This window comes from Gorilla gorilla, chromosome 10, assembly GCF_029281585.2.
Source record: "Gorilla gorilla gorilla isolate KB3781 chromosome 10, NHGRI_mGorGor1-v2.1_pri, whole genome shotgun sequence".
Taxonomy (NCBI): Eukaryota; Metazoa; Chordata; class Mammalia; order Primates; family Hominidae; genus Gorilla; species Gorilla gorilla.
Window position 1 is genome coordinate 148,077,965 of NC_073234.2, and position 27,949 is coordinate 148,105,913.

Consider the following 27,949-nt stretch of genomic DNA (forward strand, 5'->3'; position numbering starts at 1 on the left):
AACTGGAGGCCCCGACAAGCAATGGGAACATCCCGGGGCCGCGCCGCGCGGCAGGACGGAGGTCTCGGGAGTGACGGGTCCGCCCTGCCGCCCCCAGGGACCTCCTGGAGAAGACGCGCCTGCTGAGCCGGGCCTCGCCCGCCACCCCCGCTGGCCACCCCGTCAGCGGCCTCTTGCTCCGGGCCCAGAGCGAGCTGGGCCGGCCCGGGGCCCCCGCGGAGCGTGAGGCCGAACCTCGGGTCAAGGAGAGCCGCTCCCCGGCCAAGGAGGAGGCCGCCAAGATGCCCGCGCGCGCATCCCCGCCCCACAGCAAGGCGGCCCCTGGAGACGTGAAGGTCAAGGAGGAGCGCGGGGAGGACGAGGCCTCCGAGCCCCCGGGGGGCGGCCTGCACCCCGCGCCCCTGCAGCTCGGCCTGGGCCGCGAGCGCCTGGGCGCGCCGGGCTTCGCGTGGGAGCCTTTCCGCGGCCTGGAGCTGCCACGTCGCGCCTTCCCCGCCGCCGCCCCCGCCCCCGTCCCGGGCTCCGCCGCCCTCTTGGAGCCCCCGGAGCGCCCCTACCGCGACCGCGAGCCCCACGGCTACAGCCCCGAGCGCCTGCGGGGGGAGCTGGAGCGCGCGCGGGCCCCACACCTGCCGCCCGCCGCCCCCGCCTTGGATGGCGCGCTGCTGCCCTCGCTGGGAGCCCTGCACTTCCCGCGCCTCGCGCCCGCCGCGCTGCACAATGGGCTCCTGGCGCGGACCCCGCCCGCCGCCGCCGCCCTTGGCGCACCGCCCCCCCTGGTGACCGCGGCCGGGCCCCCCACGCCCCCCGGGCCGCCGCGGAGCCGGACTACTCCGCTGGGGGGCCTCGGGCCGGGCGAGGCGCGCGACTACTCCCCGTCCCGAAATCCCCCGGAGGTGGAGGCGCGGTAGCCCCGGGGCCGCAGACGCCTCTCCGAGCGGAGCGCACCGCTGTCCGTTTCTCCATCAGTTCCTAGAACTCAAGCACAGCTCCCGCCGATCCTGGGGCGGCGCCGCCTCTCCACCCGCAGCCTGCGGAGGCGGGGACTTGGGTGTCGGCTTTTCTGAGGGTGATCTTTTGTTTTCCGAGTTTGGGATTCGGCTGTTGGGGAAAAAAAAATCGCGTTTGTACCTTTTCCCCCCACAGATGAGAAGTGTTTGTAATGGATTTGTATTTTTCTTAATTTTATGCTCTTTAGACGTTTAAAAGAACCAAAAAAGAAACTTTTGCTTCTTCGTTTTTGGTTGGGATTTGCAGTTTAATGGCCTCAGATCCTTCTCCAGATCCCCAGGGTTTCTTTGTCTTATTTATGGAGAAAAACCGGTCACTTTGTCCAGCGCACTGTGAGGCCCCCACTCAGGCCAGCCCTGGCCCCCCCTTGGTACTTGGAACCGAAGTTACAGATCTATATTAAAATAATAATAATGTACAAAACTTTGTTTTTTTGCCTTATTATGCAGAAGTGTAATTTCTTTTTTAGTTTGTTTTTTTAAAAGCAAACGAAACGTGTAAATAGTCTGTTGATATAAATATATGACGTTACTAAATTCTTAATCTAGATAGACTTTATAAAAACGGTTTCCAGAAACCCCTCTGGTTGTCTGTCTAACATGGTCACAAAAACCCAGGCGCTGCCGGCTGTAAACATTATCAGAAGTTTAATGGCAGCAACTTTCCTTCAACTATGCAAGCGCTTCCCGGCGGCTCTGCTGGTTGGGGGAGGAAGGTTCCGCCAGCGACCTCCCAGCCCCTGGGTCCGTGGAGGGGTTGGGTCCCCCCAGCAGAGCCCCTGGGCCAGCAGAACAGCACTCCTGGGCGGCTCCTGTGGGCTTCAGGACTGGCCGGCTCCAGCCGCAAGGGCGATTCTGTGGACGTTTGTGTGGATGGTGCAGTATTCTCGGAATCTGTAGACCAGATCGGTGGAGGTTTAGAAGTGCAAGAGTCTAAAGGCTGATTACACACACACACACACACACAAAATCACTGCTGTGTGTTTTCTCTGCCTGAGGCATCAGCGTCACCTCGGTGTGGTCGTCGCCTCCCAGGCCCTTGGCCTGGCCTCCTCTCGGTTTGGGTTTTGCCCTCACCCACATGAGCCCTCCCATGCCCTGCCCCCCTTGCGGCCTTTTGTGTTCCCCGACGTCTGGGCTGTGTCCCTGCCGGGCTTCCCAGCCTTCGGGGTCAGTCGTCGAGCCACTTGCTTTGCTCAGTTCTGTGTTTCAGCCACATTTCCACGGTGGACCCTGTTTGTTTTAAATATTCTGTTCCCATGTCAATCAGTGACGATAAATACAGCCTTGATTTGGATGAAACTGTGGTCGCGTGTTCTGTGGTGTTGGGGGGCCAAGCTCACCCAGGCTGACTCCTGCAGCCGTGCGTCCCTCCTGCAGCACCTTGGGGGGCCAGGCTCACCCAGGCTGACTCCTACAGCTGTGCGTCCCTCCTGCAGCACCTTGGGATGCTGGGCACCTCGGCGGCCCCATGCTGTCCGGTGCCATCGCCCCGGAAGTGAAGCACAGCAGGTCCCAGCTTCCCAGCCCTGCTGCCACCCCGGCTCTGCCCAGCCCCCTCCCCCAGTGCCACCTCTCCCCGTGGAAACCCCAGCTCCTGGCTCTGCCGGATGCCCCATTGTGCTCCTTCGTTCTTGGGGGTGTCACGCAGCCCCCCGTCGTCCCACCCCCAGCGACCCCGCTGGCCGCCTTCCCTCACATCCACGGGGTTTTCTGCATAGAAGGTGCTCTTAGTTCCCGCCTTCGTGCCAGAGAGTTCTGGCCCTGCAGGGACTTGTGGGATTGGCTTTGCCCTGGCTGTGTCGGAACGAACAGGAGCTCAGAGGGCAGGAGCCAGGTGCAGAGGTGGCAGCCCCCACCCTCCAGTGCAGTGAGCGCCAGGCCCACCTGCCTTGAGTGATGGTCAGGAAAGCTCCAGGTGCACACCTGGCCTTGACCTGAGCATCACCCCCACCCTGTCCCTGCCAATTCACTCCTCACTAAGGGGCCCCAGGGCTGCAACCTAAGAAGGAGGCCTCATGGGCCCACCGCGCGCCCAGCAAGGAGTCGTGGGCCCACCGCGCGCCCAGCAAGGAGTCGTGGGCCCACCGCGCGCCCAGCAAGGAGTCGTGGGCCCACCGCGCGCCCAGCAAGGAGTCGTGGGCCCACCGCGCGCCCAGCAACGAGTCGTGGGCCCACCGCGCGCCCAGCAACGAGTCGTGGGCCTACCGCGCGCCCAGCAACGAGTCGTGGGCCTACTGCGCGCCCAGCAACGAGTCGTGGGCCTACTGCGCGCCCAGCAGGGGGTGCCCTGCGTCCCACAAGCCCCTTCCAGGCTGGCAGGAGGGGCAGGTCCCACTCCACGCCCCACCAGGTCATTGTCTGGGGCCTGGACCATCTGCCATGTGGGGCTTCTATATAAGGGTTTGCTTCCTGTGGAGTCAGCCCCACCACCCTGCAGGCCTGTGTGTCCCCGCAGGCCTCTGTGCCCCAACTTGGGCTTCAGCCTTTACAGTGAGCTGCCACTTAGCGATGGGGAGACACTGGGAAATGTGTCGTGCGATTTTGCCACTGTGTGAATATCACAGCGCGTGGCACACACCTGGAGGGGGCAGCCTATTGCTCCTGGGCTGCACCCCATGTGACTCCTGAATCCCATCGGCGGCTGTAACCCGGTGCATGAAAAGGTACAGTAAGAATGCAGCATTCTGGCCAGACGTGATGGCTCACGCCTATAATCCCAGCACTTTGGGAGGCTGAGGTGGGCAGATCACCTGAGATCAGGAGTTTCAGACTAGCCTGACCAACATGGTGAAACCCCATCTCTACTAAAAATACAAAAAATTAGCCAGGCGTGGTGGCGCTCGCCTGTAATCCCAGCTGAGGCAAGAGAATCGCTTTAACCCAGGAGGCAGAGGTTGCGGTGAGCTGAGATTGCACCACTGTACTCCAGCCTGGGAGACAGAGGGAGACTCCGTCTCAAAAAAAAGAAAGAAAGAAAAGAATCCAGCATTCTAATCTTCTAGGGCCGCCCCTGCCTATGCAGCCTGCCCTTTCCCACAGCGCGGCTGGACGGCACATGGCTATGCTTCACGTCCCCTTGTCTTGGTTATTTCAACCTACGCATCTAATCTTCAGGAAGACCCCAGGAACGCATATTCTGCCCTGAGTGAGCTGATTGTGTTAGTCACCCACACGGGCCTGCTCTGCCCTGGGGCTGGTCTGACCCAAAGCCCCAAAGCCCCTGCAGGGCAGCCCAGCAGCGAGGAGGAGGCAAGGCCAGGGCCCAGCGGCGAGGAGGAGGCAGGGCCAGGGCCCAGCGGCGAGGAGGAGGCAAGGCCAGGGCCCAGCCCTGTGGCCCCAGAGATCTGGGAACATACCTGTAAAGCGCAGCTGGAGGGTGGTCAGCAGTGCGGCTGGAGGGAGGACGGCAGTGCGGCTGAAGGGAGGGCAGCAGTGTGGCTGAAGGGAGGACGGCAGTGCGGCTGAAGGGAGGGCAGCAGTGTGGCTGAAGGGAGGGCGGCAGTGCGGCTGGAGGGAGGGCGGCAGTGCAGCTGGAGGATGGACGGCAGTGCGGCTGGAGGGTGGGCAGCTGGAGGGTGGGCAGCACTCCAGGGCCATCCGCTGGCCAGAACTACCTGCGAGCCCAGGGATGCCATGTGAAGGAGTGAAATGGTGAAATGTCCGCCTTTAAGTCAAAGCACACAGCCTGCATTGAGGCACAGAGAAGGGGGGAGGGGACCCCATCCAGGCAGAGTCCCTCTGGGCTGCCTTCCAATGTAGGGCCAGCCCTGGCACTGAGGCAGCCATCCCTCCCCAGGCATCATCCTTGAGGGGAGTAATCTCTGATGGTGCAGAATCCAAGGTAGACTTCTTCCCAGGAGCACTCTGTGAGGGGGTACGCTCCTGGGAGCACTCTGTGATGAGAGTACCTTCTTGGGAGCATTCTTGAGGGAGCACCCTCCTGGGAGCAGGGACACCTTCCTGGGAGCACTCTGTGAGGGAGCACCCTCCTGGGAGCACTCTGTGAGGGAGCACCCTCCTGGGAGCAGCCTCCTGGGAGTGCTCTGTGAGGGAGCATCCTCCTAGGAGCACTCTGTGAAGGAGCACCCTCCTGGGAGCACTCTGTGAGGAGGGGCACCTTCCTGGGAGCACTCTGTGAGGGTACACGCTCCTGGAAACACTGTGAGGGGGCACATCGCTCAGAAGGTCAGCAGTCCAAGTGACCCACACCCTGGCCCTGGAGGATTTTGGTCAGGCTATTTCCATCTCACCTGGTAACTTAGAACTTGGGCTAAGTTACCCTCCTGTAAAACTTGGAACCTGGGTAACTTAGAACTTGGGTAAGACTGACCCTGCTGTAAAAATCAGGAGTTGAAATTCTACTTTATTTCAACAAGACCTGAAAGATGCGGTCAGGCAAATGGAAGTACATCTGATGTTGACAGAAAAATAAAATAAAAAATTAATATATGTTTTAATATTCTATCCTTCATAGAATAGATACAGGGTTTTAAAAACACTCAACCTGGGTGACATTTGTCAAGCAGCTGCAGTGACTCCTGGCCAGCCCAGGAGAGAGAGGAACAGCATCAAAGTCCATTCTGTTACTACCAGACTCAGGGCCTGGCACGCAGCAGGGGCCAGGTGTGTCCTGGACGGGCAAAGGCACCGAAGAAGGAGGAAGCCTCCCAGACGCCCTGCTGGGCTCCTCCTGGCAATGCCTGGACCCCTCACCAGCAAGGGAGTGGAGTCCCAGGACAGGCATGGACCCTGGAATGCCCTGGGTGTCCAAACTAGCCTGTTCTCCGTGCCTTGTCCTCAGGTGGCCACCTCTGTGTCGGGGCTTCCCCTGCTCTCTTGTGAGGACTAGTCTGCGTTTACACTCTACCTGGGTAATCCAGGAAAGCTGCACAGCCTCCACATCCTTACTTTAATCACATTTGCTCAGATGTGGCCTTCTAGGTGACGTACTCGCAGATTCCAGAGATCGTGCCGTGGAGATCTTCCTACCACTGACGGGAACCTGGAATTCAAGGATCTTGACGCAGGCTGTAAGTATTCACGGCTGACAATGCTGAGTTCTCTGCAGCATCAACTGGGGTCCTATCCACAGCCCAAGGGCACATGGCTCTGCTGGGAGAGGCCAGTGGCCAGTGCTCCTGTGTCCAACAGGCTCTACACGCTGGGGAAGGCCCAGAGAGAAAGAAGTGTGCCTGCAAGTACAGGATCTGTGACCACGACGCTGTCAACACACAGGGTTTTCCCACAGGACACGTGTTCTGGAGGCAGAGGTTCAGGAGGTGCTGCAGGAGCTTGAGTCGGGCCTGGCATTTCTGTGATTCTCTTGGTCTTTCCTTGCTCATTGCCTCATAGTTACGAAATAGCTGCTGTAGCTCCAGGCATTACATCCACCTGCCAAGGAGAGAGATCAGTGAAGGGGAGATGGTGAATGCCAACCTTGTCTGGAAAGACAGGGCCTCCCCAGGGTTCCCCCTCACCACCAGAGGGTCTCTGCTGAGGTGTCATCGGCTGACACTGGGGGGCCTGCACCCCTCGTCAACAGGGCAGGGGAGGTGGGCCGCGCCTGGCCTGCTGGCTAAGGGCCCAGGTTCTTGGTGGGAGCTGGACTAACCCAGGGGCCTTTGGGAAACCTGAAGTTCATTTTACATCCGGCATCCGTACACCGGAGACCTTCATGGACTTCAAATCCACAACATTTTACTATAAATTATTTTTATTTTTCTGTTATACCACAGTTTGGGGCTTATACATTTGGGGGCCTTAGATATTTTTTCCCTAAAATTATATGTGAAGCTTTTAAGAACTGAATTTCATTTCTAGATAGAAAATAAAGCATCATAAAATATTTACCATGAAGGCTTCAGACCAACTGCCTCACACTGACCCCGATTCCTTCCTTCCTTCCTGGGTGGTCTCGGGGCTGCTCGGAGCTGAACAGGGTCCCCTTCGACAGGGTTCGAGGGGATGGATATGGCCTTGCTGAACACAGCAGCAAACAGGAAAAGAGGCCTCACGGAGACAGCTGAGCCCGTGTGGCCCCCTGGAAACCTCACCCCAGCCCCACGAGAGGCTCAGCATCCAGCCGCCAGGCCGGGGGGTTCTGGGGGCAGGGAGGGTCAGAACCACATCTCGTAATCCTGCAGCGGCTTGCGGCTGAGGATTGTGAACGCCTGTCCCCCCCACCACTAGAGAGGCCACCAGGACATGGCTGCCTCCTAGTCAGGAAGAGGCTCGAGGGCTGAGTTGACCAAGCAGGGGCCAGGTGTGTGCACCTGGGCGGCCCAGAGGCTGCATGGTCTCCAGGCCTGACACGCACGGCTCCTGTTTCTGCCCCAGAGAAGCAGATCTGGCACCCCTGCTCATCAAGTTCAACGTGTAAATGGAAACAGCAACTCAACTGTTGGGATTTCCCTCCTTTACATTTTTGTTCTAAAATTTTTTTTTTGGAGACAGAATCTCGCCCTGTCACCCCGGCTGGAGTGCAGTGGCGCAATCTCGGCTCACTGCAACCTCCGCCTCCCACATTCAAGCGATTCTCCTGCCTCAGCCTCCCAAGTAGCTGAGATTACAGGCGCCCACCACCACGCCTGGCTAATTTTTTGTATTTTATTAGAGACGGGGTTTCACCATGTTGGCCAGGATGGTCTCCATCTCCTGACCTTGTGATCCGCCAGCCTCGGCCTCTCAAAGTGCTGGGATTACAGGCGTGAGCCACCACACCCGGCCTAATTTTGTATTTTTTAATAGAGACAGGGTTTTGCCATGTTGGCCAGGCTGGTCTCAAACTTCTGACCTCAGGTGATCCACCCACCCTGGCCTCCCAAAGTCCTGGGAGTACAGGCGTGAGCCACCGCGCCAGCCTAGATTTTAGAAAAAGAAATTATAGGACTGATGCATGCTCCTTGTCACAAGCAAAAGAATCCATGAGTGATCAGGAAAGCAGCCGCTTCCTCTGGGGACACTACCTGTGCTCTCGAACCGTCCGAGGGAGCTGGACTCCTCATGCTCCAGGAAGAACCGCGGGTGCTCCATGATGCCAGCCCCTGTGGCTGTGTCCGGTTCGTGGATTAAGTCTTGTCTATCAAACGGCACCTTCTGGGACAAACATTTTTTGTGGGATTTGATTCTCCAACGTGGAACTGTGGGTTCAGAAACGGTGCTTATCTGTAACTTGTATTTGTTATTTTAAACATTTCAGCTTGAAAAGTTGCAAGCGCCGTTCACATAACTCTTTCCTGACCTCAGAGCGAGCTGGTAACCCTCCGCCTTCGCTCTCGGCACCTTCTGTCCGTTCCGGCAGGCAGGCTGTCCGTCCCAGTCCACACCGCAGCCCCCCAGCATCAACGAGCAGCAGAGCTCCCTGCCTGGTGCAGGGCCTCAGCATTCACGCTCCTTCCTCCTGGGAGAGCCCCCCCGCCTCTCAGGGACTCTCACAACCTTGGTGCGCAGAAGGTTCTGGACGGCAATTCGGGGACGCCCTCACTGGCTTTCTCCGGAGCGTGGGCATTGGAGTAGAAATACGTAGAATTGCTGGGGATCCTCGAAGCCGCCGGCAGCGCCCGATGCCAGCTTGTCCCATCAGGCGTTGGTCCCGACCTGCACTCAGCCACCTGCCCCCGATTTTGTAATTAAGCATTGAGGGGGAAGATGCTTGAACCCATGTGAAACCTCTTTCCCCTCAAACGTTCCCTGCACGCATCAATTACATCAGTGCAGCTGGGCCTTCCCCTGAGCGTGATGTCCAGGGGCGAGGCCAGTGGCTTCCTGCGCGTGCCCGTCCCCACTCACAGCCCCTGCCCTCCGGGGCCCCCACGCACCAGGCGCTCCCTGCCCGGCCCCATCTCCTGGAGCCCTGGAGGCTCAGCCTGGGTGTCGTGTGTGCCTCGTGCTCTTGGGAAAGTTACCTGTGTTTCTTCACATCTATATTTATTTACTTCCAAAACCACCAAGGTGTGTTGAAAACCCTGGAATTCCAGGCCAGGCGCGGCAGCTCACGCCTGTAATCCCAGCACTTTGGGAGGCCGAGATGGGCGGATCACGAGGTCAGGAGATCAAGACCATCCTGGCCAACATGGTGAAATCCCGTCTCCACTAAAAATACAAAAAAAAAAAAAAAAAAAAAATTATCCGGGCGTAGTAGCGGGCGCCTGTGGTCCCAGCTACTCAGGAGGCTGAGGCAGGAGAATGGCGTGAACCCGGGAGGCGGAACTTGCAGCGAGCCAAGATCGCGCCACTGCAGTCCAGGCTGGGCGACAGAGCAAGACTCCATCTCAAAAAAAGAAAACCCTGGAATTCCAGTCCGACCGCACAGGGCTCATCCCGTGCTCCTGGCATCCACCGGCTTCCCCACGGCGGGGAGCCCGGCTCCTACACTCTGCTTGGCTGGTCTCCCGCCTCGATGTGCCCCTGCCCCCCCCTGCAGATGCCCCCACTCCTCACCTGAGCCCAGCACCCACCCGGGGCCGCCCACCCGGCACAGCGCCTGCTCTCTGCTCGGCCCCGGCCACCCCAAGCCGGCGCAGGGTCCATGCTGTACTCCCAACCCCCGGCTCCCCACGGCCCCTGAGGGTGCTCAGCCTCATGCAAAGGTCTCAGGACGAAATTGTCCAGGAAGGGAAGGCGAGCGGGAGGAAGGGGTCGGGCAGACAAGCTGTGCGGCCTCTTCTCGCCTCTCCTGGCTGCGCCCTCAGGTCCCCGATTCGAGCTTCCTGCCCCCACTGCCTGCCTTCTACCGGCGCGTGACTGCACTTAGGACCTCCTGGAAGTGCAGATTCGCCTCTCCATCTCAAGATCCTTAACTTACACCTGCGAAGCTCCTGTTACCACATGTGGCAGCACTCCCAGGTTCCACAGACGGGGATGCGTCTCCGTGCCGTCGCTCAGCCGACCACACAGCCCTCCGGGCCCCCTCCTGTCTTGGATGCGGCTGAGATTTCTGGAGCACAGCAGCCGTCCTGCAGCTGTAGCGAGTATTTAGAGTTCATAGCACAAGCCTGCCCCTATTTAAGTTGCAGAAATAACATTTATCTCCAGGATTTGCCCCAACCCTTGTTCATCTCCAGGCCTCAGCCTTCCTGACACAATTCCACCTCCCTGGTACAGATGCTCATGGCTCCTCAAGACACATTTTAAATCTTTTTTCTTTATTGAGCTGAAATTCACATCACATAAAATGAACCGTTTTAAAGCGTACAATTCGGTAGCATTTAGTCCATTTGCGATGTTGAGTGACCCTCACTCCCGTCTGGTTCCAAACGCTCTCCACCTGGAAGAGAACTCCCTCCCCGTGAACGTCTCTCCCACCGCCGCCCTGGCAACCCGGGCCTCCTCCCGCCTCCGGACCCGCCTGTTTTGGGCCCGCATAGAAACGGAAGCTCACAGTCGGGGCTGTGTGTCTGGCTTCTGTCCCCCATCGCCATTCTCCAGGCTCACCCCCTGCAGCCGTGCGGGCCTCATTCTTTTCCTGGTGGAATCCTGTTCCCTGGTGTGGAGGGCCACGCTGGGTTTATCTGTCGATTGTTTGTGGACACCTGAGCAGCTATGAAGAGTCTGCTTTGAACATCTGTGGACAAGAATTTGTGTGACACCTGTTTCCGATTCTCTTGGGTTTGTCCCAGGAGTGACCTTTGGGGTCAGATGTCCAAGTTCACAGTCACACTCGGGCCGTGACCTCGGCCGGGGCCTTGCCAGGTCCAGTCCTGGCCTCAAGATGCCCCTTCAGGGTCAGCCCGCAGCAAGGGGTCCCAGAGCAGGCAAGGGCTTGAGAAGGGCCTCCCGGGGCTGGGGCACCTGCCTTTCAGGTGAAATATCAGACTGTTCAACCCAGACCATACCAATGGCACCGGCGCGGAGTGCAGTCACCAGGGAACTGCCCTGCGGCGATGGCCCCGGCGGGGACAGGGTGGGTGACATGCGCTGCGGAGCATCTGCCGTGGTGGAGGTGCAGCCCCACTCAAAGGTTCACCGTGAGAGTTAAAGATGTTTACTGGGAACCCTGAAGCAACCACTAAAACAACAAAACAGAAAATTCTGGCTCATAAGCCAACAACTGCAATCAAACAGGATCATCAAACAGAATCCAAGGAAGGAAGAGGAAATGGGAAAGGGAGAGCGAGTGACAGCAGCTGGAGCAGAGAGCAGGATTAGGGCGTTGCCTCCGCACAGTGAGACCAATGGGAGCAGAGAACAGGATGGCAGGCGTGGCCTCTGCATAGTGAGACCAATGGGAGCAAAGAGCAGGACAGTGGGCGTGGCCTCTACACAGTGAGACCAACAGGAGCAGAGAGCCGGGGCAGCAGGCGTGGCCTCCGTGCAGTGAGACCAATGGGAACAGAGAGCAGAATGGTAGGCGTGGCCTCTATGTAGTGACACCAACGGGAGCAGAGAACAGGAAGGTGGGCGTGGCAACTGCACACTGAGACCAATGGGAACAGAGCAGGACAGCAGGCGTGGCCTCCACGCAGCCACAGCCACACCAGAGCAAGTGGTCAGACAGCTCGAGTTAAGAGCAGAGATTGCCAGGGAGGGTAGGACAGCAAAACCCAACGCTAAACTGCTCACGAGAAATGCACTTTAGATATAGACACCAATAAGTCAGAAGGACAGAAAAAGCCATGCCATGCAAACCAAAATTTTTACACACTGCAGTGACTATGTTAGTATCAAAGTAACTTCAGGGGCCGAGCATGGTGGCTCATGCCTGTAATCCCACCAGTTTGGGAGGCTGAGGCGGGCAGATGACTTGAGGTCAGGAGTTCGAGTCCAGCCTGGCCAACATGGCAAAACCCTATCTCTATTAAAAATACAAAAAGTAGCTGGGCATGGTGGCGGGCGCCTGTAATCCCAGCTACTTGGGAGGCTGAGGCAGGAGAATCACTTGAACCCAGGAAACAGAGGTTGCAGTGAGCCAAGATCGTGCCACTGCACTCCAGCCTGGGCAACAGAGCGAGACCTTGTCTCAAATAAAATAAAATAAAAACAAATAGATATTAAAATTTTAAAAAATTGCAGCTGGACACGGTGGCTCACGCCTGTAATCCCAGCACTTTGAGAGGCCGAGGCAGGTGGATCACCTGAGGTCAGGAGTTCGAGACCAGCCTGGCCAACATGGTGAAACCCCGTCTCTACTAAAAATACAAAAATTAGCTGGGCATGGTGGCGGCCGCCTGTAATCCCAGCTACTTGGGAGGCTGAGGCAGGAGAATCACTTGAACCCAGGAAGCAGAGGTTGCAGTGAGCCGAAATCCCACCACTGCACTCCAGCCTGGGCGACAGAGTGAGACTCCATCTCAAAAAAAAAAAAAAAAAAAAAAAGAATTCCCAGGCAAAGAGCTAAGGAGGATGAAGATGCTCTCAGGCAGTCTCAGGCGGGCAAGGGTTCAGGCACACACTTATTCCCCGCATATTTTCTTTGGAAGCTACCAGAGGAAACATTTAAGTAAAATAAGAGTGCACACCAACAAAAAGAACCCAATTGGAAGGACAGCAAAGAGAAGCTCCAGATGACCGCCTCGCAGCAGTTAGAGCTGGAGTCTGGGCTGGCTGCAGCGGCTTACGCCTGTAATCCCTTTGGGAGGCCAAGATGGGAGGTTCGCTTGAGGCCAGGAGTTTGAGACCAGTCTGGGCAACATAGCAAGACCCCATCTCTACAAATAAATAAATTAGCTGGGCATGGAGATATGTGCCTGTGGTCCCAACTACTTGAGAGGCTGAGGCGGGAGGATCCCTTGAGCCCAGGAAGTGGAGGCTGCAGCGAGCCGGGATTGCACCACTGCACTCCAGCCTGGGCAACCATATCTGTCCTCACGAGACACAGGAACCTCATGCTAAGGGAAGAGGCATCGGGGAAGAAAATATGCAGCATAAAGTTCCTGATTTCTCACCCCATGAACTCAACAATTAGCTTGTCAAATAGTGTTAAATTTTTTAGCTGTGACCTTTATGTTGGGATAGCACTGGATTTATAAGTGAATTTGGGGGAGAATCGACGTGGATCTGAAACACCACACAGCTCTCAGGGCTGATTCCGTTTCCTCTTTCGTCATCTGGTGAAGGTTTTGATTTTCCTCATCTAAGTCTCAGAGCTCCTGGTGAGTTTACTTCCAGGTGTTCAAGCTTTGACGACAGTGGTGAGTTGTCCCGGGCCACTGTGGCCCGGGTGACTCTGGACGTTTTCTGTTTGTATCTCACTCCCTGGCTGTGGCAGATGCTCCGCTTGCCAGGTATCCTCAGCTCCCCACACTGCGAGCACACGCAGGACTGTGCGTCCAGCCCTCATGGCTGTTCTGGTTACAGGCCCGTCGGAGAGCGTGCGCTGCCTTGGGCCCGGAGCACTCAGCGCTGGCGTCATCCTCTCCAGAGCCTCTCGTGTTCTCTGACACAGCAGCCAGGAATGTTTCCAAGGGTGACATTCCAAGGACATCTCCAGCAGCCTGGCTCTCGGTGAGGAAGGCAGAGCAGGGAGCCCGAGGGGCACACGTTGGACGGCAAGGGCGCGTGGCTGTCCCAACCCTGGGAGCGGGGCTGCTCCTCAAGGCAGCATGGCCTCACCTGCCCTTGCTGACAGGCCGGCTGAGCCCTCTGACGCCTTCCAGCAGCGTTTCCGGTGCTTTTCTTTCTTCCCAGGAAGATACTGGGCCAGCGCCATCAGGGGTGGCTCATCGGTCGTCGTGGTGGTCTCACGTGTCTCCTGTGTTTTTTTGACGCCAGCTGGGACTTCCCGGTCACGGTGAGTAGGACGGGCAGCGGGCATGACTTTCCTTGCTCCTGTCTTTGGTGGGGACGTTCCTAATGCTTCCAGGAAAGTATGATGCTTGCTGTAGGTGTATGCAGAAGAGTTTAATATTTAATTACTAGATTTTCTTCAATGTTAGCTTTTGTTTTTGTTTTTGTTTTCTTTTTGACACTGAATCTCACTCTGTTGCCCAGGCTGGAGTACAATGGTGAGATCTCAGCTCACTGCAACCTCCACCTCCTGGGTTCAAGCGATTCTCCTGCCTCAGCCTCCCAAGTAGCTGGGATTACAGGCGCCCACCACCACGCCCGTCTAATTTTTGTATTTTTAGTAGAGACGGGGTTTTGCCATGTTGGCCAGGATGATCTCAAATTCCTGACCTCAGTTGATCCACCCGCCTCAGCCTCCCAAAGTGCTGGGATTACAGGCATGAGCCACTGCACCCAGTGATGTTAGCTTTGATGTTAGCTTATTTTATTTATTTATTTATTTTTTTGAGATGGAGTCTTGTTCTACTGCCCAGGCTGAAGTGCAGTGGTGCAATCTCAGCTCACCACAACCTCTGCCTCCCGGGTTCAAGTGATTCTCCTTCCTCAGCCTTCCGAGTAGCTGGGACTACAAGCATGTACCACCATGCCTGGCTAATTTTTGTATTTTTAGTAGAGACGGGGTTTCACTATGCCAGGCTGGTCTCGAACTCCTGACCTCGTGATCTGCCCGTCTCGGCCTCCCAAAGTGCTGGGATTACAGGTGTGAGCCACTGCGCCTGGCCTGTTTATAATTTTTAAATCCTCCTTTTTTCTGTGGCTTTTTTACCTGTCACATTTCTAATGCTGATTGCTATTTCCTCTCTTTTGTCAATTCAACGCTTGTCTACCTTGTTCTATTTGGTGAAAAACAAATTTGGGGTTTTCTCTTCTTCTCCCCCCACTCTCTCTGTCTCTCTCTTTGTGTCTCTGTCCTTGTATGTCTCCGTCTCTGTGTCTCTTTGTGTGTTTCTGTCTCTATGTCTCTTTGTGTGTCTCTGTCTCTGTCTGTGCTCTGTCTCTGCATGTCTCTGTGTCTCTGTCTCTGTGTCTCTCCTCTGTCTCTGTGTATTTCTGTCTCCATGTGTCTGTCTCTGTGTCTCTCCTTCTCTCTGTGTCCCTGTGTCTCTCCTTGTCTCTGTGTGTCCCTGTCTCTGTCTCTGTTTCTGTGTCTCTTTGTCTCTCCTTCTGTCTCTGTGTATCTCTGTCTGTCTCTGTGTCTCTTCTCTGTCTCTGTCTCTTTCTCTGTCTCTGTGTATCTGTCTCTGTCTTTGTGTGTCTGTCTCTCCTTCTCTGACCCTGTCTCTCCTTCTGTCTCTGTGTATCTCTGTCTGTCTCTGTGTCTCTTCTCTGTCTCTGTCTCTTTCTCTGTCTCTGTGTATCTCTGTCTCTGTCTTTGTGTGTCTGTCTCTCCTTCTCTGACTCTGTCTCTCCTTCTCTGACTCTGTCTGTCTCTCCTTCTCTGTCTCTGTGTCTCTCCTTCTCTCTGTGTATCTCTCTTTGTCTCTGTGTGTCTCTGTCTCTTTGTCTCTCCTGTCTGTGTATCTCTCTGTGTCTCTCCTTCTCTGTCTCTGTCCATCCTGCCATCGCACCGTCTACTGAAGTGCTCACTACGCGCCCCCCTCCTCTCCGCGCGCCCCGCCCCCTCTCCGCGCGCCCCGCCCCCTCTCCGCGCGCCCCCCCTCCTCTCCGCGCGCCCCGCCCCCTCTCCGCGCGCCCCTCCTCTCCGCGCGCCCCTCCTCCTCTCCGCGCGCCCCCCCTCCTCTCCGCGCGCCCCCCCTCCTCTCCGCGCTCCCCCCCTCCTCTCCGCGCGCCCCTCCTCTCCGCGCGCCCCTCCTCCTCTCCGCGCGCCCCCCCGCCTCTCCGCGCGCCCCCCCGCCTCTCCGCGCGCCGCTCCTCTCCGCGCGCCCCTCCTCTCCGCGCGCCCCTCCTCTCCGCCCACAGTCAGGATGCAGAAGGTTTCCAAGTTTCCATCCTCAGTGTTGCTCTTCCTGCTCTGAGAAACCCTCCTAGCGACCAGGCTGTCTGGCCTCCTCTGCTGTGAGCGAGGGTCCTGGCCTCCCGGCGTCCCTACGGTGGCCACAGCCCTCACAGTCGCTTCCTCACCTGGGCCCAGACCGCGGGCTCTCGGGACCCTTCACGGCTGAACCTCCACTTGGCAGCTGTGCGGAGACCGAGTTTCCTCCTGCAATTGCAGACTTCCATCTCCCCCGGCAGACATTACACACCAGCAAGCGCCCGCCTTCCCCAACCGCGTTATTAAAGCCACAAAGCACTTTACACGTTCCCTGGAGCTGACGGCCCCTCCGGGGACTAGAGCACTGTGCGGGGGGCTTCATCTTGAAAAACAATGCAAAAAGTAGCCGGGCGTAGTGGCCCGCGCCTGTAATCCCAGCTACTCGGGAGGCTGAGGCAGGAGAATCGCTTGAGGCCGGGAGGCAGAGGTTGCAGTGAGCCGAGATCGCGCCACTGCACTCCAGCCTGGGCAACAGAGCCAGACTCTGTCTCAAAAAAAAAAAAGAAAGAAAGAAAGAAAAAAAGAAAAAAGAAAAAACAACCGGAAAACCAAACCAACACAACTTGTTCTTTTTTTTTTTTTTGAGATGGAGTCTCCTTCTGTCGCCTAGGCTGGAGTGCAGTGGTGTGATCTCGGCTCACTGCAACCTCTGCCTCCCGGGTTCACACCATTCTCCCACCTCAACCTCCTGAGTAGCTGGGACTACAGGCGCCCGCCACCATGCCCAGCTAATTTTGTTTTTGTATTTTTAGTAGAGATGGGGTTTCACTGTGTTAGCCAGGATGGTCTCCATCTCCTGACCTTGTGATCCGCCCACCTCGGCCTCCCAAAGTGGTGGGATTACAGACATGAGCCACCACGCCCGGCTCTTTCTTTTCAGACAAGTTCCCGCTCTGTTGCCCAGGCTGGAGGGCAGTGATGCAATCACAGCTCACTGCAGCCTCGACCTCCTGGACTCAAGTGATCCTCCTGCCTCAGCCTCCCTAGTAGCTGGGACCACAAGCATGCACCACCACACCCAGCTAAGTTTTGTATTTTTTGTAGAGATGGAATCTTGGTATGTTGCCAAAGCCGGTCTCAAACCCCTGGGCTCAAGCAGTCCTCCTACCTCAGCCTCCCGAAGTGCTGGGAGCCACACTTCTTCCAGATGCTTTCAAGTTTGATGGGTTATGTTTACCTCTTCTGTTCTGTCTTTTAAAAATTATCATTTTGTTACAACTTGAGGACGAGTGGTCAAAATAACAACGATCACGTTGCGGCATATCTGGCTTGTTCTCACTGTTAGGGTGGAAGCAACGGTTTCTCAGGATTTCGCTGCAAGGATTGTCTCAGCCTTCTTGGACTGCCGTGCGGGACACTACAGACCCAGCAGCTAAAATAATGACATTGAGATCTGGGTGCCAGCAGGACAAGCTCCATGAGGGCCCCCCTCTGGGTTGCAGGCAGCTGCCTTCCCAGGGCGTCCTCCCCCAGCAGGTGGGCATGGCAGGGCAGGGGGAGCTGGCACGCTCGGCTCTGTTGTCTCTTTTTTCTCACAGTGCGTGACTGTTTACCACCGCGGTCACCTGGAGCCTCTTATTACAAGGGCGTGAATTCCCTTCTCATAAGGCCCCTCACGGCCTCATCAAAACCTCAGTCACCTCCCAGAACCCCACTCCAGTCCCGTCACGCTGGGGCTCAGGGCCTGAACCCATGAATGCGAGGACACGATCAGTCCACAGCAAGGCCGTGTCCCCGGGGAGCAGGGGCGGACCCTGGCCACACTCTGGCCAGGCAGCGGCCGGGAGAGGGGGCCCATGCGGAGGGAACAGCCAGGCAGAGGCCGGGAGAGGGCGTCCGTGTGGAAGGAACGGACAGGCGCACTCAGAAGCGGTGGCGTCTGACGCCCTTTCATGATGTTGTTTCGTTTTGTAATTTTCTTAGACTTCCAAATTCATAGTGAAGTTGACCCAACATGACAACAAACACGATTCGAGGGGTTTGGACAGATGGGGGGGATCATCGGTTTCCTGGGGCCGGCAGCCTCACACTGATAGATGGTTCTGGAACTGCCCACCGGCAGCCCCTCTGCCATGGGTGGGTGCAGCGGGGGCTTCCCGGTTCAGTGGCTCCCCTGGCCGCATAGACCCAGAGGTGCTTCCCTCTAGCGCACAGTGCTGCTGGCCCCGCTGTGGGCCCCCGGCCTCAACCCAGAGAGCTTCTCCAAATCAGTGGCTGTGGCCCCACCGTCTCCCGAGCGCCAGGCAGGTAACCCATTCTGCATCCACCCTGGGGGCTGCCTGCTGGGCTCACTTTGCTCCTCCTGGAACCAGTGCACACCCCCTCACCGTAGACGCCCCCGTCCCCATGTTGGTGCGGCGTCTGCCGCCAACTGACTCTGACAAACACACGGTTGATGTTTCTGTGAAGTTTGGGAAAATAAGATCTTTTCACTGTATTGGGTCAAGACCTGTCCCTGCTCGGCACGGCCCCCGTGCGCTTCCGGTATCTCTGCGGGAGGAAGAGCGCCAAGCAGCTGGGAGCTACCTGTGGGGAAGGTGAGTTGAGGAAGCTTTTCCCTGGTGTTGCTGGGCTTACCCCCGTGGGAATGGGCCCCGCAGCATGGCTCACTTCCATGGGGACGGCCCCCATTCCCTGGGTCACCCCCGTGAGGACGGCCCCCGAGCCCTGGCTCGCCCCCGTGGGGTCAGTCCCCACTCCCTGGCTCACCCCCATGGGGTTGGCCCCCTGCACCCTGGCTCACTCCCGTGGGGTCGGCCCCCACTCCCTGGCTCACCCCCGTGGGGTCAGCCCCCTGCACCCTGGCTCACCCCCGTGGGGTCGGCCCCTACTCCCTGGCTCACCCCCGTGGGGTCAGCCCCCTGCACCCTGGCTCACCCCCGTGGGGTCAGCCCCCTGCACCCTGGCTCACCCCCGTGGGGTCGGTCCCCACTCCCTGGCTCACCCCCGTGGGGTCGGCCCCCTGCACCCTGGCTCACCCCCGTGGGGTCAGCCCCCACTCCCTGGCTCACCCCCGTGGGGACGGCCCCTGAGCCCTGGCTCACCCCCGTGGGGTCGGCCCCCTGCACCCTGGCTCACCCCCGTGGGGTCGGACCCCGAGCCCTGGCTCACCCCCGTGGGGTCGGACCCCGAGCCCTGGCTCACCCCCGTGGGGTCGGCCCCCGAGCCCTGGCTCACCCCCGTGGGGACGGCCCCTGAGCCCTGGCTCACCCCCGTGGGGACAGCCTGCAAACCCCAGCTCACCCGCATAGGGATGGCCCCCGTGGTGGGCTCACCCACCTGACATCAACATGAAGGCAGGAGGCTGATGGTGTCTCCGACGTGTCCTGCTGGCACTGGGCAATCCTGTTTGAAGATTCCGGATCTAGACACTGGGGTGTGGGACGGCTTCAGACAGGTAGAGGTGTGCATGGAAAATTCAGTTCTCAGCAGCTTCTAATCAGGATGGAGGTTTGTTTTGACTTCTTATGGGAATCGCGTGCTGGCGGCTGTGTCTGTCACCCACACACGCCCAGGGAGGTTCACACCTGAGCAACTCGCATCCACAGAAAACATCGCTCAGCCCCATCCGTGGGAAGACTAAGTTGATTTTCCATTCTCCCATAGAAAACGTTACCAAATTGCCATTTTGTAAACGTGATCCAAGGCTGTGCAGTCAGGAACTTTAGGGTAAAAAACGTGCCGTGCGATTCTGTGTGTGACGCTGCCTGTGTGAGCCTCCGATTCTGTGTGTGACGCCGCCTGTGTGAGCCTCCGATTCTGTGTGTGACGCCGCCTGTGTAAGCTTCCTACACTCATGGTGTGCTGGGTCTTTCACCGTAAGTATGTTCAGTTTTAGGCCTAACGCTGTGTTCATAATGTCATATGCCTTTTCCTAAGGAAGTCGCCAAAACTATGTAACTTCAGGCTGTGCAGAGTTGACCGCGGCCAGGTGTTCCTGCCCCTGCAGGTCTCTCCTGGGGGAGCCTCAGATGGTCCGGCAGTCACAGAGATGGAAATTGTTTATAATTAGTTAGGAAAGGAAGACCCACGTGCCAGGGAAGGACTCGGGAACAAGACAAAAACAAATACACAGCAGCCCAGGCTGAAAACGGCAGGGATGGGGTGGGCCGGGGATGGAGGCATTTCCGGGAACGTCAGGCAGATGGAAGCAGAAACCAAACGAGGCAGAGAGACCCGCCCCCAGCCGCGCAGAGCCCAGGGCTGCCCTGGGGAGTCAGCGGCCAGAAGAGTCCTCGGCCTGAACCAGGGATCCCCCGAGGGGAGGGGAGGTGACCATGGAAGCTCAGCCAGGGCCTGGGGAAGGGGAAGGGGCCTGGGCTTGCGTCCCGGACGCGGGTGCCTATGTGCTGAGGACTGCCCGTGCCAGGGACAGGGAGGGAGCGATTTTTACCTGCGGTGACCACACGGGCTTGCACCCCTTTATTTGACGCCCCTGCAGTGGGGGGAGGTGACAGCAAACCCGATACTCTGGCCTTGGCCTCGCCTCCCACAGCATGGCCTGTGCCTCCCCAGGCTTCCCAGAAGGCCGCTCCGGCACGGACCCAGCAGACGCCACCTCTCTGTGACCTCCAGGTTTCCTTCAGATTTTATGCGTTTATTATTCAAAACACAGAAGGGGTGAGACACGGCCGCTCAGTCGGCCGGGAGCCTTTACTGATGTTTAACGATCAGGCTACACCCCAGTGCCTGGGATTTGTTCTCACAGACACTTCGCGCCACCAGGCTGGTCACAGCCTTTCAGTTCCCACAGATTTTCCGAGCCCCAGAAACAGCAGCACAAACCGTAAGGGAAGCTTCCGCTGGAACCAGCCCCCGCGCAACGCGGTCCTGCGTGAACATCCCAGGGCCCAGGCCGGTCCCTCGCGCCCAGGTTCGAGCTCACATCACTGAAGGAGAAGCCAAAGCTGCGGAAACGCGCAGGGGACGGCCCGGAAGCTGAGGAAACGCGCGGGGGACGGGCCTGAAGCTGAGGAAACGCGCGGGGGACGGGCCGTTAGCTGAGGAAACCTGCACGGGACGGTCCCCGAAGCGGCCGCGGAAGGAGGACGGGAACCCGGGGCCACAGCATCTCCCGGCACCAGCCTCGTGGGGGTCGGGACAGCACCCAGAGGCCGACGCCCACGCTCAGCTCGCGAGAGGGATGCCCACGAGCCGCGCCAGGCGCCCGGAGCTGCTCCCAGCGCCCACGAGGGGGCCTGGTGGTACCCGAGGGCTGTGAACAAACCTCACCCCTGGGTGCCAGGACCCTTTCACCCCAGACGGCAGCGCTGGGCTCCGGCAAACACGCACTTGCGCCCCCACAGCGTTTGCGCCGCTGGCGACCCGGCCCCCTGCCCTGGCCCCTGCGCCGCTGGGCCCTGCCCCTGACCCCAGGGCTCAGCAGAGCGGCAGCCTGCACCGCACGGCTTGTCCCGTGGATTTCCCGTCAGGAAAAGCCACAGCAGAGGTCGGGGGAGGGAGGGGAGAAGCCAGGACCCTCCTCCTCCAGGGCTGGTGAGGCTGTTCCCTCTCCGGCCTGAAGACGTCCAACCCCAGCTCCCACGGGGGATGGTCCTGGGTCCCCCTCCCCGCGGCCCCGCAGGCTCTGACGGTCTCTGACCGGGCACCCGTGCCCTGCGGGGCCTGGTGGGCTCAGTGCCGGCCCAGGAGCCTTCTCTGCGGCCCCCACTTTATGAGATGGGCGGTGAAGCGCCGGCCTCTCCCAGCGGGGGTGCCTGGGTGCTCTGCCCGCCCGTGGGCTCAGAGCCCACCTCTCACAGCCGCGGTCCTGGTCCAGTCGCTGTGTTTCTGTGCGACTTCCCTGTTGCGGCCAAGGGAGGGCCTGGAGGCTGAGCCCCCGCCCGGGACTTACCAGGGGCAGGCACTGGGCCAGGATCCCGGTCCGGGGAATGCAGCGGAAGGGGCTGTACTCCCTCAGCTGGAGGCAGCACTGGCTGTGACACTCCTGATGGCTGCTGCAGAAGTCGCCGTTGGGCTGGGGAGGCAGCCAGGCAGCAGTCGTGGAGAGGGGCCGTCTCCGGCTACCCCTGCTCCATCTGCCCCGGGTGACCGCAGCTCACCTTGCGCCAGGGCACACACTGCAGGAAGACGCTTTGGGGCGTGCACAACTCCTGCGGGCTGTTGTTGCGGACGCAGCAGCTGCTCTGGCACTCTGAGTCGTGCGAGCATCTGTACCCATTGGGCTATGGGACAGGAGACGCGTCATCCCTGCACCCACCATCCACTCCCTGGCTCTTCAGGGGCAGGTAGGAGGGGGCCACAGGCAGTCTCGCTCCTCCACCCCCGCCCCCCGCACGCACCTCACCTTCCTCCAGGGCAGGCACTGCAGGAAGATGGTCTTAGGCGTGCAGAGCGTGTGTGGGGCCAGGCTGTTGATGGTACAGCAGTTGCTCTGGCACTCCTCGTGTCTCCCGCATGGCTCCCCGATGCCCTGAAACGCCAGTCATCAGCTCACTCACCTGTTCCTGGGCCTGCAGACTCAGCACTCAGGAAAGGCCTGCCCTCTCCTTGGCTCCCCTGTGTCACCATCCTTCAAACTTGGGTTCCCTGAGAAGTTTCTGGAACAAACCCAGACTGCCGTGGTTCTGGCAGGTCAGTGCTGGGGGCCCGGGGCTGAGAAAGGGAATGTCTACTGTGAGCCATGTGGAAGAGGGTAAACCAAAGCACTGAGGGCAAGGATGCAGCAGCAGAGCATGGGCGAAGCTCTCAGGCCGGCCCAGTGCCTGGCATTTTACAGGAGAAGAAACAGGCTCAGGGAAGGCGAGCAAGGTGCCCAGGATCGCACAGCTGGCAGAGGTGAGCTGAGAGCCAGCCCTGCCCCCTGCGCCCCGGCTTGTAGCCACCCCCCCACCCACACACACGCAAGGCGCTGCTGTGTGCGCGACCTCTGGTCTTGTTTGCTCAGAGTGTTGTGGATGAGGCTATGTCTATTGACGTTACTGGATTCCACCCTAAAACTGAGAGAATTTTAAGATAACGATAGTAATCCCCATTGCATGTTAACATAAATAACAACTTTTTATTAAAAGTGGGTATATTTTCTGGCCGGGCGCAGTGGCTCATGCCTGTAATCCCAGCACTTTGGGAGGCCGAGGCCGGTGGATCACCTGAGGTCGGGAGTTTGAGAACAGCCTCGTCAACATGGTGAAACCCCATCTCTACCAAAAATGCAAAATTTAGCCAGGCGTGGTGGCGCGCGCCTGTAATCCCAGCTACTTGGGAGGCAGAGGCAGGAGAATCGCCTGAACCCAGAAGGTGAAGGTTGCAGTGAGCTGAGATCGTGCCACTGCACTCCAGCCTGGGCGACAGAGCGAGGCTTCATCTCTCTCTCTCTCTTACACACACATGCACACAATTTAAAAAGTAATAAAACAAAAAAGAAAAATGGGTATATTTTCAAAAACAGAAGTGCACACTGGTGCAGCTCCCACGTGGCCCCGCTCTTTCCTGCCTGGTTGACGGTGACCGTGGTGGCCCCAGGGCTGCTCCTGGTGCTGGGGTCGCCGTCCCATAGCCTCAAGTGTGCTTGGGCAGCACAGCCGGGCATGTGGCCAGGAGAGCGAGTGTGGCCTCAGGGAGGGTTTCATCCAGGAAGGCGCTTTGTGTACCTTTGAGACCCTCCTGACGGAAAGTGGCAGCCCTCGCGGGTGGGGCCTGCAAGGGCCTCAGGGGCGCCTGGCACCCACCTTATGGGACAGGTTCAACTTCTTCTGCGGCCCATACCCTGCCATGGACCCCAGCAGCAGCAGCAGCAGCAGCAGTAGCAGCAGCGTCCACCCCGGGCCGGCCATCGGGTGTGTGGACCTGCAGAGACCCAGGATTGTGTGGGAGTGTGTCCACGCCAGCCTTGTCCTGCCTGGCACCTGGTGCTGGCCTCCCCACTCCCTTCCCATCCCTTCCCGCTCCTTTCTCTTGCAAGACAGACTTTTAAAAACTTAATGGACTTTATTTTCTAAAGCAGTTTTAGGCTTACAAAAAAAGTGCAGAAAATATAATTCTCATATGCCACCTTCTTTCCCCTGCCTCAGTTTCCCCTATTATAAACATGCTGCACTCGTGTGACACATCTGTCCACCATTGATAGACCCACAGGGACGTGCCATCATCACCCAGAGTCCACAGCTCAGGCGGTGTGTGCCTGCTGCGGGTTTGGGTGAGTGCGTTCTCATAACTGCCATTTCAGTATCCTGCAGAGCCGATCCAACGCCCTAAACATCCCCGTGCCCCGTCTATTCGCTCCTCCCTCCCCAGCTGCTGACAGCCACCGAGCTTTTCACTGTCGGCTTGGTTTTGCCTTCTCCAGAATCCCGTTTGGTTGGAATCGGTCTGTAGCCTTTTCCCGTTGGCTTATTTCACTGAGTAAAGTGCCATTTAAGGTTCCTCTGTGGCTTTTCGTGGCATAATGACTCATTTCTTCTTAGCACTGCATGGAAAATGGATTTTTTTTTAACACATCGAGGCAAAACGTGAAAAATGGATTTTGAAGAAGCCTTTTCCCAGCGGACAGTGGTTCCCCTGATGCATTTGAATGTGAGCACCTGCTGTGAGCGGGCGCGGGGGCCTCAGCCTGGGGTCCCTCCTGGAGGGGCCCTTGCTGCCCAGCCCCGCAGCAGTGCGGGCGTCAGACGAAGCGGCGGCATTGCCCTGCGTGCGGTCAGCGGCCAAGCTGTGCTCATTGTGAGCCCCATGCCCGGACGGCGCTGCCCCCACCACAGCGACCGGCCCAGTACAGGGTGGATGACAGGAACCCTTCCTCGGGACTCTTCCAGCCGGGCCCAGGCGGAGACGTCATTAGGAGAGTCTCTCTTTTCCTCCTGGGTTCCAAAGCCGTACGGGAAAACCCAGTAGACTCCACAAATCATGAAAACTGACAGGAGAGGCCAGACCAAGATCAACACGAAATTCAAAACGATTTCTCCACACTGGCCGTAAATAACCAGAAAATAGAAAATGAACACCACACACGATAACAAGATAAACCATTCGTTATATAAGATGAAGGGCGAATATAAAGTCCACACAAAGAAAGTCCACCCTTGGCCTCCCCCTCGGCTCCCTCACCCCGTGCTGTGAGACCACATATCACTCAGGGCTGCGCTAGGGCCAGGGGGCTGGGCAGGGTCTCCCTGTCTCTGTCTCTCCGTGTCTCTCTCTCTTCCTCTCCCTGTCTCTCTGTCTCTGCCTCTGTCTCTCTGTCTCTCCCTCTGTCTCCCTCTCTCTCTCTTTCTGTCTCTCTTTCTGTTTCTGTCTCTCTCTGCCTCTCTGTCTCTCTCTGTCTCTCCCTCTGTCTCTGTCTCTGTCTCTGTCTCTCCCTCTCTCTGTCTCTCCCTCTCTGTCTCTTTCTGTCTCTCTGTCTCTCCCTCTCTCTGTCTCTTTCTGTCTCTCTCTCTGTCTCTGTCTCTCCCTCTGTCTCTGTCTCTCTGTCTCTCCCTCTCTCCGTCTCTGTCTCTCTCTGTCTCTCCCTCTCTTTCTCTGCCTCTCCCTCTCTCTGTCTCTGTCTCCCTGTCTCTCCCTCTCTCTGTCTCTGTCTCTCTCTGTCTCTCTCTGTCTCTGTCTCTTGAATCCCCTTGATTATTATTTTTCTTAAATTCCTCATATTATCTCGCGTGCACTCAGGGGAAAGGTGGAGCTCTGGCCACAACCTATAGCCGCCTGCTGGGGAAGCCGCAGCAGATCAGGACTCAGTCAGTGACCCCACTCCACACTCAAGACCAGCCAGAGGAACCCAAATATGGATGCCCACCTCCCCCATGCCCATCGCAGGGGCAGCCGAGCCCCGGCAGTGGCCTCCCCACATGAGCAGTCCCCGCACCCACACGTCTGCCTGCGGCTGGGCAGCCTTCCCGCTCCCAGCACTCCCTCCTGTCTTTCCTGCCGCTGCGTGAGCACCACGAGGTCAGGAACTGATTTTACCTCCCTCACAGGAAGTCAAAGGTCAAAGGTCTTAGATGCCCCTTGCACCTGATTCTGGAGCCCTGACCCCAGACAAATGAGTCATGTCGACACTTTCCAAGATGAATGGCCACATCCCCAGCCATCGGGCAAACTTAGTAAGCCCTGTTTCCAATCATATCAAGCCTGTTCAATACAACTTTGTTTAGAGATGGGGCCTTGCTCTGTTGCCCAGGCTGGAGTGCAGTGGCACAATCGCAGCTCACCGCAGACTCAACCTCCTGGGCTCAGATGATCCTCCCAGTTCAGCCTCCCGAGTAGCTGGAATGAGAGGTGTGAGCCACTGTGCCCGTTTTAAATATAATTTTTAATGTAACTACATAAAAGCTAAATTGGATCACAACTAGAACTTTTCTAAATTTCAAGCTTGCAGTATCTTTCCTGTACTTGGAACCAGGAAAAATTTTTTTCTGGTCTCAAACCTTTTCGTAGGTCCTTGCAAAGTTCACAGGCTTCGTTTCCAAATGGAGCACGATGTGCCTGACAGATCAAAGGGCCCTGCTCAGCCCAGGAACAGGCAGCTGCCTGTGCTGGGAAAGTCCGGTGTCTAACAGGTCACAGGTCACAGGTCACACCGTTCACAGCAGCGTTTTTCACGATGGCCAGAGGGTGGACGAATGTGTTACATGACCCCTGCCCCGAATGTGATATGTACGCGCAATGGGACGTCAGTGGTCCCAGAAATGGAAGGCAGCTCGGACCCAGGGGCCACACAGTCACCCTGAGGACCTGATGCTGAGGGAACGAGCCCCTCTCAGAAGCTCAAATACCGTTTGATCCCACGTGTGAGGTCTCCAGAGTCGTCAAACCCACAGAGACAGACAGTATGATGGTGGTGCCCAGGGCAGGTGGGGGTTGGTGTTTAATGGGGCCCGGTTGACATTTGGGAAGATGTAAAGCTCTGCAGATGGATGGCAGTGATGGCTGCACAGCAACGTGAACGTGCTTCATGCCACTGAACTGTGCACTTAAAAATCATTAAGACGGCCCGGGCATGTGGTGGCTCACGCCTGTAATCCCAGCACTTTGGGAGGCCAAGGTGGGCGATTACCTGAGGTCGGGAGTTCAAAACCAGCCTGACCAACATGGTGAAACCCTGTCTCTACTAAAAATACAAAATTAGCTGGTGTGGTGGCGCATCCCTGTAGTCCCAGCTACTTAGGAGGCTGAGGCAGGAGAATCGCTTGAACCCTGGAGGCAAAGGTTGCAGTGAGCCGAGATCACGCCACTACATTCCAGCCTGGGCAACAGAGTGAGACTCCATCTCAAAAAAAAATTGCTAAAATGGTCAACTTTATGTTAAAGGTATTTTACCACAATAAAAGCAAAGGTCACAGGCAGACTTCATGAGTGCCCTGGAGGTGCTCTTGCCCCTGGGGTGAAAGCTCATTATTTTCAAATGTTCTATATATGGGAGTCTCTATTCCGGGACATTTGCTTAAAAATCTCTCGGATCAGACACTTCTTCAGTTTTTCCTGCAATTATCAGTATCTAGTTTGTTTCTATAGTAGTTCAATCAGCTAAGTAAAAAGCTTGATGCTAAATCTTGTCAAAGACATTACAAATCTCCATAGATCATCTGTGAAACCACAGCCTTCATGTTTTGAGCATAAGACCATGGGGCTGGTGCTGTAACCCCTGCCCAGACTCTTCTGACTTTCGGTGGCCCAGCAGGGCCGGGCCGGGCACCTGGCAGGTGGGGTCATCCCCACAGGGCACCCCGACCGAGGGCAGAGCTGGCTCTGCTGCAGGGTCGATCCTGGGCTCTGGGCTGTGCACGCGTCCTATTGACACCCCGAGGACAGGACGTGGGAGTGACTCGTGAGATTGGGCCTCCCTTGCTGAAAACTTCCCTGGTGGCTGACAGCTGCGTGGACATTCAGCGGCCCTACCTTTTTCCGTCAGGCCCCAGCAGCCCCTCTGTGTAGAGGTAAGACAGGCCAAGCTGCAGCTTCTAGACGAGACGCCCGAAAGCAGAGAAGTACCCAGAGCAGGGACCCGGCAGCCCGGCAGCACGCTGGGCACAGTCGCAGCCCCGCCTCTTCCTTCTCCGTCTTGTTCACTCCTTCGGTCCCAGGAGAAAGACGCTCATCTCCCCACATGAGAGGCTCAGTGTAGGCGTCTGGACAGGGGCCAGTCCCACACGGCTACTGACTCCGGACCACAAAGAAGCTGGAAGCAGCAGCTCCGCCTCTGCAGCCAACT

The 27,949-nt window shown here is 57.8% G+C and overlaps 2 protein-coding genes and 1 long non-coding RNA gene across 20 annotated transcripts in view; 1 reads left to right on the plus strand and 2 right to left on the minus strand.

Annotated features, from left to right (window-relative positions):
- FBRSL1 (fibrosin like 1) overlaps positions 1-1,434 on the plus strand; it is a 98,504-nt gene extending 97,070 nt beyond the window's left edge. For 15 of the 16 annotated variants that reach the window (XM_055357704.1, XM_055357698.1, XM_055357692.2 and 12 more), the window contains one exon: positions 98-1,434. In XM_055357704.1, coding sequence (XP_055213679.1) covers positions 98-911 — 814 coding nt within the window. In that variant the 3' untranslated portion in view covers positions 912-1,434. The remainder of the gene's footprint in view (positions 1-97) is intronic. The other variant, XM_055357706.2, reaches the window with a different exon arrangement.
- A 4,265-nt stretch (positions 1,435-5,699) lies between these two features.
- Positions 5,700-9,421, minus strand: LOC109029186 (uncharacterized). Its single transcript, XR_002008250.4, has 3 exons — positions 8,254-9,421; positions 7,979-8,152; positions 5,700-6,404 (listed from the first exon to the last, which is right to left on the minus strand). It is a non-coding gene; the product is annotated as an uncharacterized lncRNA (long non-coding RNA).
- Positions 9,422-10,135: 714 nt separating this feature from the next.
- Positions 10,136-27,896, minus strand: LRCOL1 (leucine rich colipase like 1). Of its 3 annotated transcripts, none has more exons than XM_063694505.1 (10): positions 27,637-27,886; positions 23,478-23,595; positions 22,097-22,222; positions 21,852-21,974; positions 21,644-21,766; positions 19,069-20,678; positions 16,898-17,067; positions 10,847-11,019; positions 10,393-10,575; positions 10,136-10,278 (listed from the first exon to the last, which is right to left on the minus strand). In XM_063694505.1, the coding sequence occupies exons 2-6, from the start codon at positions 23,580-23,582 to the stop codon at positions 20,676-20,678; spliced, it is 480 nt and encodes a 159-aa protein (XP_063550575.1). In that variant the 5' UTR covers positions 23,583-23,595; positions 27,637-27,886; the 3' UTR covers positions 10,136-10,278; positions 10,393-10,575; positions 10,847-11,019; positions 16,898-17,067; positions 19,069-20,675. The 3 variants fall into 3 exon arrangements, with proteins under 3 accessions (XP_063550575.1, XP_055213690.1, XP_063550574.1); XM_055357715.2 differs by having other exon boundaries at positions 16,898-18,315; XM_063694504.1 differs by having other exon boundaries at positions 10,136-11,019; positions 27,637-27,896.
- Between the last annotated feature and the right edge of the window lie 53 nt (positions 27,897-27,949).